Here is an 11359-nt window from a genome sequence, read left to right on the forward strand (position 1 = left end):
TTGGGAGAGCAAAAAAAAAAGTTAAAGCTACATAATATTTTTCTGAAAGTCAATTGGCGTTCCTTTGGGTCTTCCATCAGGAACCTTTCTCTGAATGATCACAGGATACAACATTATTTTGTCTTGGGGTGTGTTTTCAGTCAAGCTTTTAGCAGATTTGTAAACCTTTAAAAGAATAATGTTGACTGAGTCTAAAAGATATCTCCGTAGCCTCCAACTTTATATTTTCCATGCAATGGGATTTGTGTTTGTTAGGATAAATGTTTATTTCCATGTTCCTGATGAAAAGCCTATTTCTGTTTCATTGCATTCTGCTGAAAAACCTAATTGTTTAAAAATAGCACAACCCATAGGGAACCTTGACAGAACCCTTGTAGAACAGGGGTAGCAGGTGGGCCATCAAGGTGAGACACACCTTCCATAGCCATGTCCCTCCACCCAAATGTGGACCATGTTCCAATATATTATCAAAGATTAATATATGCTGGCAGCTGTAGCCAAAAACCCCCTTCATGGCAAGTTTTAAAGCAACGCTTCTAAAAGGAGACGTAAACCCTACCCCTTTCTCTGCTGCGCAACTTTGCAAATTTATGGCAGGTCAGGACACAGGGAAACCTGGGGGGGATAGGATTTAGTTCTCCCTTAATCAAATTGTAGATCCATCCTTTATTGAGATTCCTTGCTGCTTTGTGACCACAGTTTAATAGTACTATATCCACCCTTCTGATGTTTGATTACAGGCCAAGCAAGTCATATCATTGTACTCTTACTGCTAGAGAGCAGTGAACTACCTGATGTACCTGAATTTGTGTAATTAAATTTAGGGTTCCTTCTTTAGAGAGCCAGGAAGTGCCAATGGGAGAGCTTTGTGGAATGTTTATGTCCGCTTTAATGCTAGGACTTGATGTAATTGATGTAAGCATGTCAGGTTACAGTTGTTGTAATAATATTCAATGCAAATGTATTTAAACATGTATAATATATATATATTTCTTTTCTTTCATTCAGGCCCTGAAAACAGCCCACCAGAAAGTCCTGTCCCAGCCTGCTCACAGCAACAAGTCATTCAGCATAACACAATTACAACTTCCTCCTCTGTCAGCGATGTCGTTGGAAGTTCCAACCTCAACCCGCTTGCCAATCACAGAACAGACATAAATCCCATTCTCTGAAAGGTTGGGCTTTAGAACTGCCTTCGGGGGTTTGGTATAATATCAGATCTTCCACTTTTATGAACTTTTTACTCATCTTTATTTGAAACCTGGAAGTATCTTCAGTCCTTGAATGACCTTGGCCTTCCTTTTTTATACTTACTATTAAAAAATGTGTCTTTTTTACTTAAAAAAAAGGAATTTATGCAATTAATATGCTAGCAACTTTGGGAAATGTTTTCAGCTTTCTCGATTTTCTGGTACAATTTTAATTGTTTATGAACTAAAGCATTTATGTACATAGCTGTTTATTTTTGTTTTTCTTACCAGTCTACAAAGTGGCCTGAAACAAAGAGTCTGCTTATTTTGAATTGATACTTTATTACCATAGTAGCATCTTATAATACTCAAACATGTCTGGTTTGTAGTTTTGCATCTCTCCTTGCCTAGGCTCGGCATTATTCTTCCGTTAGGGATCTCTAGAGCTCAGTTTATTAGAGAAATCTTCCGTTCCCAAAGAAATGAACAAATTCTAGCTTTGATCTTTGTTTCTGCTCTTCTTTTCTCTTCACATCGAGGCTGCTGATTGAAAAGTCAATATGGATAAAAAAGTATTATGTAAGAAATATGCTTTTCAATTTGTCAGTGCCCTGTTAAGGTCCCCATGTTCACAAGTTCAGCTGAAGCAGATCTGAGCGTGCACTGTTTTCTATTTAGTTTAATCCAGCAAACCAAAACAATATGCAGGCTGTTTTTATATATATATTATATATATATTTTAAGAAAGCATTTACTTCTTAAATTGTTTTGATTCTTATTTTTTTGCCTTTCTACTTCTAATATAGAAATACAAATACCCTTTATAAAAATCATATATATTAGTACACCACTTGTAAAACAAAAAAAAAAAGTGAAAATGTCTCAAATACCCCAGGTGCTAATTTCCATGTACTTTTTTTTCTCTCTGTGGAAAGGACATAAAGTGAAATTGTACGAACATATGCACTAAAGGTATAATGATGCATGTTGCATTTGGTTATATTCAGAGTTCTTTTAAACTTTGCTTTTGTTGGATTGGTCAAAATGCATTTTAGGAGCCTCTGTTGCCTGATTTTTCTCAGTTTAGTAATGTGACAACTTGACATATTTATTTTCACGGCTCGAGTCTGTCTGTTTCTTATGCTAAACAGACAAGCTAACGATATAAGTTTGCTGTTCTTTAGCAATTACCAAATGGTGGAAGTGGTACCGCTGCCTGAGCTTGCCATCAACTGCAATCCAAAAGGAGCAAATCAAGTTTGTCATGAAACACTGCTAATATAAACATGCACATTTTTGTACAGGTATGGGATCCGTTATCCGGAAACCATTATCCAGAAAGTTCCAAACTCATAGATTCCATTATAATCAAATAGTCCAAAATTTTTAAACATATTTCCTTATTCTCTGTATTAATAAAACAGTACCTTGTACTTGATCCCAACTAAGATATAACTAATCCTTACTGGAGGCAAAACAATCCTATTGGGTTTATTTTAGCAGACAAAGTATGAAGATCCAAATTATGGAAGGACCCATATCCGGAAAACCCCAGGTCCCGAGCATTTTGGATAACGAGTCCTATACCTGTAGTCGTAACACAAATATGTTGGATTCAGAAGGGCCAAGCACCTTGAATGTAGTTCATGTTATTTGCACAGTATTTATGTACATAATCAGATTTCCTTTAATACTAGCCTCTGAATCTCATTTCTCATGAATGTGCTAAAATAACAGGCAATCTTTGCCCTTTAATGACTATTATTAAGCCATTTGTATCACTTGACCCTGTTATGACTAAGATATAATTATATATCTTGTATGGCCAGTATTTAATATTAAAGGTTAAAGACCATTGGCAAATTTCTGCATGAACTTTAACTCACATACTTATTAATATAAAATAATTACTATATAATGTAAGTATGCTGTTCATTTTCTTTTTGGATATATCCAAGGTTTTATTTTACCCCCCTGTCCAGTTTTTAGAGCAGCTCTCTGGTTTTTAGAGGTTTGGTGCTATTTCTGGTAATAGCATATTTACTCAGAGCTCAGATACATGTTCTACCTAAGCCATGGGACATATTTATAAAGCTGTGTGAAATATAAAAATAATTGGTGTACAATACATGCCATATTAATAAAGCTCCATTGTTTTTGTTACATGTGAATGAAAGCCAGGCAGTGGGATTATAGTTACAAACAGTTAATGGCAATGTTTATTTGCGTCAATTATCTTAGATCCGACTTATCAACATAATCAACATCATTATTTGATAACATATCATTACGTATTACAAATGTATTTTATCTGTCTTCAAAATATCTTTAGCTCGCAAAATTAATTTTCTGCTGGCAGAATGACCACAATATACATTCTGTGGGCACAAAATGTATTTTGTAGTCAGAAAATGTATTTTGTCAGCAAAAAAATTATTTATTTTTTTTTTAACCACAATATATCTTTTTTTCTGGCATAAAAGCATCAAACCCATTTTTCTAAAATCATTTCTGCAAGTACAAAATATCAAATAAAATCCTGTGAACACAAGGATAAATCTGTAGTCACAAAAATAATTGTGAACATGTATACTTTAAAATGTTTCTTTTATACCACAAAATTGTGTTTGTAGAGTTAATTTTGTACTGTAAATAGAAAATAATTTTGGAGGCAGGTAAACTGAATTATCCAGATGGATTTGCAGTTTATCCAAAGTGAGCACTATACCTGCGATCCAACTTGTTTAAGCTAAAATGAGTGCAGATTAAATCATTAACACTGCACACTGCATGCAGGTATCAACACTACCACAATACAGTTTTTGCAGTAACTGCTGGGTAAGAACTTGCATTGTGGCTACAAACTATGCACACAGTTTTGTAAATTAGCTCTAATATATTTTGTGATCTGACAATGTATTCCATGAATACAAGATAGTTTTTATGACTACAAAATAATTTTACCAGAACCGTATCCATTTTGTAAATTCCAAAATTAATTGTTGGTAAAAAAATAATCATTTTGCCATGCAAAAGCATTCTGTGCGTGTACCATTGTATTTGCAAATATAATTTTGTTACCGCAAATTTACCTTTGTGTTCAGAGAATTCGTCTGTGTTTCGTGACATTATTTTTGCGACTGCAGAATTCCGTTTTGTAGACAAAAGTAATTGCAAAAATGTTTTGTGTTCACAGAATTCTTTTTGTAGGGACAAATTAATTTTTTTCATTGTAAAATGTATTTCATCACTACAAAATGCAACATTGTAAACAATATATGCGCATGAATTTTAAGTTTATAATATGTTTTGTTTTTCAAAATATACAAAGGGCACCCTGTATTATTACAATGTAGTTTTTAAACACAGCTTTAGTAATATGTCCCCTGTATGTAACTGCTCAAAGAACACATGCATTTACTATGCATCCTACTAAGATTCAAGGTAGCGTTCCTAAAATCCTAAATACAAAGAATGTCAGAAAATGCAGGTTAAAACAGAAGAAAGTGCATTTGTTTTCCATTTATGTATTTAGCTATCCTTTTTTTTAAGTTTTTGGTTTTTTAATGCATCTGTACAGCAGACAATAGCAAAAAAAAAGACAGTAGAAAAAAATGGTTGACAAACTGCAAGGAAAGCAGCCCTTTAATGCTAAAAGCTTTCTAAAATGGCAGCTATGTTGGCAACTTTAAAAATAATTTCTTGGAATCATTATTATTACAATTACCATTTTTAAAACTTTTACAGGTATAGGACCTGTTATCCAGAAGGCTTTGGACCTGGGGTTTTCCAGATAAGGGGTCTTTTGTAATTTGGATCCCCATACCTTAAGTCTACTTTATAATCATTTAAACATTAAAAACCCAACAGAATTTTTTTGCCTCCAATAAGGATTAATTATATCTTATTTGGGATCAAGTACAAGGTACTGTTTTATTAGTTGTCAAGAATGACATTGTACAATGTAGCATTAATGTTTTCTTACAATGGAACCAAGGGCCCTAGCCCCAAGCATGGAAAATAGCCCCAGACCAATATTCTTCCTTCACCAGACTCTTTATGAGTTGAGTCGACTAGTGTTCTCCTGGCTTCTAGCAAACCTAGGCCATCAGAATGCCATTTATCATTTCAGAGGCTTAGTTTCCATTGCTTCAGAGTCCAATGGTGGCTAATAATACCCCGTTGCAGGTCATGCTTGGCTTTCCACGTGGCAATGTTAGGTGTGTTTACCACTGATCACCCATAAATCCCACACACCCTACAAATTGTTCTTTTACTGACGCTTCTTTCATAAAAGGTATGACTTCATTTTCCAGTTGTTTCCATTGACAGTTTGGAACTCAACAGTGAGCGTTCCAACTGGGAATGTTATTTTAGATAAAGACTTTTGGCCATACAGTTTAAATACCCTGTTGACCTAGTGTATATGTTCATTATTTCTAGGTATAGTAACCTACAGCATCCATTTTACCTTCTACTGGTCTAATAATGAAGGCAAGCATGACACAAATCAGGGTTTACCCAAAAGGGGTAGGGTTTTGTGAAAAATAGGCAGGGCTTCATGCAGAATGGTAGGGTCAGGTGGATCAGGGACATGCCTAATCTGTAATTCATTTTGATTTTCAAATCTTGGAATATATGTGCTTAGATGGTTATTGACACTGTTGTAACCAGTTTGGCTTACACTTATTCTCTTTTTATAAAATAACCATGAAGTTTGCTGTTCATTATTTAAGTTATTCGCTCCATGGAAATACACAGTGATGACCTTTTGCTGTACAACAATTCTAACAAAGTAAGTATTGACTTACATGTATAGAGCAACATAATCATGTACTATTCTGTGGCCATAACCAAATAAACCAAAGAATATTGCTCCTTGAAAGTGTTATCACTTGTGATTAATTAATAAGCCAGAGTATTCTAATAAGCATGAGAAGGATCCACGCATTCCAGTTTCTTGTCATTTTATGGGCCAGAACAGATAAAACCCAGTAGCTAATGGTCCTTGATGGTAGTTCTACTGCCACCCAAATTGCACAGTATATGCTGCTACCAGAATGTGCAAAGTGAATGCAGTTGCAGTCGTGATGCTTGTCTGTATCCTGTATCATATCTGGGGTATAGACCGTAGCAGTCCTTATTACATCAGTACTCCCAAAGGCAGTGTAAATGTATATGTTAGAATACACTGAAAAACTGAGTGCTGTGATTGGTGGAGTTGAGTATGCACACAGGGATTATGCAGTAAGAAATGCTGCAGTATAATACATACATACCTCTGTTCATTGTCACAAGTGGCCTTCAAATGCCTTTTGAACAGTTTTCCCTTAATACTAAGGGGCACATTTACAAAAGCACGAACGCTCCGAGCGTATTTTTGCCGATTTTTTCGGGCATCCGCATGACTTTTTCGTACGGCGCACGACTTTTTCGTACAGCGCACGACTTTTTCGTACAGCGCACGACTTTTTCGGACGTTTGTACAAAAAAATCGGAAAGGTTTTACCGCTGTTTACAATTGTTCGGTACGAAAATTTCGTGATTTTCGGATCGCCAATATGATATTATCGTGACTAATACGATTTTTTCGTAAGCATTTTCGTGATATTTGCGATCTTCCGAAATTTTCGTTTCCAATACGATTTTTTCCCATTCGTGATTCGGATTCGTGGATTAGTAAATGTGCCCCTAAGTATAGGATCTATAACTCAGAAAATGCACCCTCCGGAAAGGTCTGAAATACACATTCACAGTTCCCACAAATTTTAAACAGAAAAATCTTCCTGTGTAATGGAATTGCTTTTTCTCTGTAATAATTAGACAGTACTTTCAATACAGATGGCAAAATAACTGTTTTAGTAGCTTTAATGCATTTAAATTACCTAAGCATTCTGGATAATAGATCCCATACCTATAACACTGTAGCTGTAAATAGGTTTTCCCAGTGCCCTCAGTCTGCTGAAGCTCTTTCAGTTGGAAATCCCTGATTTACACCATATGCCTTAAGAATAAATGAAGAAAGGATGAAAGGTTCAATACACCATATTTTCTTTATGCTTTAAAGACCTTGTGTAAAACTGTCTGTTTTTAAGTTCGGCGACACACTTCCCCGGTTTCCATCTGGGTTGGCACTGAAGGCGGCATGACAAATTTATTGTTGGTGTATTAATGCAAATAGATTTATAGTAGTCAGTGACCAGTTATCCAAAACCCACCTGATGTCTTTCATTTTGTGTTAAATTCACAACAAGCTCAGGTGTGTGTCTCGGTAGCCAGCTGAGGTGCACTTGCATAGCTCAGTTTGTTAAGAAGCCCCCCCTCCCATTATTTATTCTCCCAAATGAACACATAGGGGCTGATTTACTAAGACACGAATTCGAATCCGAATTGGAAAAATTCCGATTGGAAAACGAACATTTTGCGACTTTTTCGTATTTTTTGCGATTTTTTCGGCGCCTTTACGACTTTTCGGAAATTATCGCGACTTTTTCGTTACCAAAACAATTTGCGCGAAAATACGCAAGTTTTTCGTAGCCATTACGACTTGCGCGAAAAAACGTGAGTTTTTCGTAGCCATTCCGAAAGTTGCGCAAAATCTGACGATTTTTTCGTAGTGTTAAAACTTGCGCGAAAAGTCGCGCCTTTTTCGTAGCGTTAAAACTTAAAAGGCGCAACGTTTTAACACTGCGAAAAAATCGCCAGATTTTGCGCAACTTTCGGAATGGCTACGAAAAACTCGCGTTTTTTCGCGCAAATCGTATTGGTAACGAAAAAGTCGCGATAATTTCCGAAAAAATCGCAAAATACCGATCATTACGAAAAAAACGCAATCGGACGCATTCGGCCCGTTCGTGGGTTAGTAAATGTGCCCCTTAAGATGTGCCACCATTATGCACTGGGCACAGATCCCTTCAGTATGGATAAACTAACAATAGTTGTATTTTTTCTGGTAGCAAAATGGTTGTGGTTTTATGGCTGAACTTGGGGTATGCTACCTAAGTACAGAGGCTGGCATAGAGTGCAGTGGCTTCTCACCATCTTAAGTTCATGTATAATTAGTAGAGGGACATAGTACATAGTTCATTTACAATACAGGTATAGAATCCATTATCCAGAAACCTGTTTTCAAGAAACAGAGCCGGAACAAGGGGTATGCAGAAAAGGCAACTGCCTAGGGCACAATGCTGATCTCCTGCCTACCCCTTGCTCCCTTGCCCCCCGCTGCTTGTCATTGTCACACACTGCATATAAAGCAAATCTAATTTTTAAAAATGATTTCCTTTTTCTCTCTAATAATACAACAGTAGCTTGCGCTTGATCCCAACTAAGATAGAATCTATCCTAATGGGTATATTTAATGTTCAAATGATTTTTATTAGACTTGAAGTTTGTCTATACAAATTACAAAAAGATTCTTACTTATCTCGAAAACCCCAGGTCACAAGCATTCTGGATAACAGGTCCCATATCTGTATTGTGGTCACATGGTTAAACGGAGTTAGTAGATCAGCCTACTGTCTGTTTATGTCCATGTATGGTATAGTCAGATTTTGGTAACTGTTTCTAAAGGAACAATGGAAGCACGTGTAGTTTGGCACTCACATAAATAAATGAATGAAACTTGTCTGGCATAAAGGTGATAAAGGTGACATTTATTTGCTTGCTATATAGTGCTATAGAGAAAGGTTCTCAGGACCCTAAGGTTACTTTCTTTAGGCTAGGATTTAGAAAATAAATTTAAAACAATGCAAAAAAATAAAAAGAAAGCTCATTAAGTCATAAATTCTAAACCAAATGTAGGATGAGAGAAGGTGGGCAGCGCTGGAGATAAAAGGTGTGCAAGGCCTATGATATGCACTATTGTTGTAAAAGAGCATGAATCTAAGGTATAAAGTTAGCCCTGTTTTTAAAGTATTAAAAGGAAATTGATATCATTTTTCCCTCTGACTTGACTGTAAATACTGGGATTTCTGCTATTTTGGGATAAAATCTGTACAAATATCTGAGATACGCTGTGAATGCCTTCTGGCCTAAGGTGGTTTCATAGAAACGCATGACTGATTGAAAATCTATTAGAGTCAGTTCAAATGCCCTGCAGATAACCAGTATTCCCCCAGTATAGCATGTGGACAATCAGTCCTTATTTCTATGAACAGATTTGCTACTACAGGGCCATATTATCTCCCATAGCAGTCACTGTTGTATTTGAGTAAGAATGACGAGAGTGGATTTTAGAACAGATGCTGTAGGTATCTTATTAGGTTTCAAAAGTTATTGGCAAGCTGCTAGTCCAGCGTGATGTGGCTGAGATGGTACCTTCAATTGGACCCATAGGGGACATTTTGGTTAATCCTTGCTACATCCCATTGCTAGCATATTGTCATTTAGTCACAGATTCTACATTTCAGTGTTATGGTGAATGAGAAAAGTGTCTGGCAAACGTTGATATGTCTATGGTATCCTTTGAGTAGCTGGCTGTGTTTCCTAAGGATTTCTTTAACCCAGCCCTATATTATCTGTCAGCCTGCCTGCCTGCCTACAATAAAAATCATAGCCCTTCTTTCAACAATGATGTTATGTCACATTTTTGAGTTTACACAGAAGTTTTTCTCATTTTCCTAGTATGCTGGTCATATTTATGTTTACTTCTTGATACCAGATTATTACAGATTATTACAAGGTTCAGCCCCTTCATTTTTTGTTTTGTTTAAACATCTTCCACGACCATGACACTGGGAAGTTCCACTTTATTTATGAGATAACGATACTAAGTTCCACTTAACTTTGATATGAAATATATATTCTCTTACATCAGATTTCAGATGAGTGTTGGCAAATAGTCCTGCTTTTAGCCCGACGCTGTGAAGTTTCTATTCTATTGCTTTGTATCAGTCATTTCTGGGTGCTGTTTGTTGCTCTGCTTCTCTGCTTTGCTATTTATTGTTAGGATCTTTCATTGGACTATTTTGTTAATACTGTAACAGACTGTGCAAAACTATAAATTCTTTCTTGTGATCTACTGGTGATCTAGGTAAAAAAAATTTTTTGACCTACATAAGCACTTAAAGCTTTTTTTTTTTTACTATAAAGCACTATTGTTCCTGAGTCAGCAGATATATCAAAATACAAAATAATCCCCCATTGGAAATCCAACATAATATGTGTCCTCCCTCCCCATGTTTGATTATAGTGTAATATAGTGATGCCAAAGCTACACAATAATGTCTGTAAGATACCAGCAAGGTGACTGACATAGTGCTGCATAGTGTTTGGGATAAATGAGATATTCTGCATTTCTGTAAGTGAAAAGAAATCACTTAAAATAACATGGGTAAAGTTTCAGACAGAGACACTAGAGCCAAGAGGCAATGCGAGTGCCTCTGTCCTTTCCTCAGGCAGCATTTTACCAGGAGTGACGATAAGCACAACTGGAAGTTTGCCTCTTTTGGTGTAATAGGGCTTTCTACACTAGTGATCTTGCCTCCACCTCTGGGTCTTAGATGTGATATGTGTGTTTTTATATCAGATAGTCGATAGCTACAGGGAGTTTACCAGGGTGGCAGACAATGTATGTGCTGCAGAACACTCCATGTGGCTGAAACAGAAAGTCCTGCAGCACAGAATGTAAAATGGAAATACTGGGCACTTACAAGGGTGTGTAGTTGTGTATGTCTCACCAATGCCAAGAAAAATATACATCTGGGGGGGGAATAGGCGTTCTGTTTATAAAACTTTGTTATAGCAATGGTCCATAAATCTTCTCTGCAAAAAAATATACTGGCAGTTTTTGTCTGAACTATTTCATGCATAATGTTTGCCTGTTATATAGAGTATTGAATGTACATTAAAGCACTTACATGGTGATTTAAAAAGAACATCTATAAATAGCATAAAGAGAGAGTAAGCACATATATATACTGTATATATAGATGTTTGTGTCTATATAAACACTATGGGGCAGAGTTTAGAGCTTGATAAATAAAAACCCACGTTCTAATTATTCCTATAGGATTTTTAGAAGCAAATTTATCAGTGGATGAAAGTTAGAACTCACCCTTTGATAAATACACTTCCCATAGGAACAAATAGAACATGGGTGAGTTTTTATTTACTAAGCTCTAAACTCACATTTTGATAAATCTGACCCTGTATATTTGTCTGAAACC

At 36.1% G+C, this 11359-nt stretch overlaps 1 protein-coding gene across 4 annotated transcripts in view; it reads left to right on the forward strand.

The window, feature by feature from the left end:
• The window catches only part of creb5 (cAMP responsive element binding protein 5), a 278427-nt gene extending 275869 nt beyond the window's left edge, over positions 1-2558 (forward strand). For all 4 annotated transcript variants that reach the window (XM_031904176.1, XM_004915393.4, XM_002933391.5 and 1 more), the window contains one exon: positions 1009-2558. Coding sequence is in view for 3 of the 4 variants with exons in the window: in XM_004915393.4 (XP_004915450.1) it covers positions 1009-1172 (164 nt within the window). In the remaining variant the exon portion in view is untranslated. The remainder of the gene's footprint in view (positions 1-1008) is intronic.
• The last annotated feature ends 8801 nt before the right edge of the window (positions 2559-11359 follow it).

This window comes from Xenopus tropicalis, chromosome 6 (genome assembly GCF_000004195.4).
Source record: "Xenopus tropicalis strain Nigerian chromosome 6, UCB_Xtro_10.0, whole genome shotgun sequence".
Classification (NCBI taxonomy): Eukaryota; Metazoa; Chordata; class Amphibia; order Anura; family Pipidae; genus Xenopus; species Xenopus tropicalis.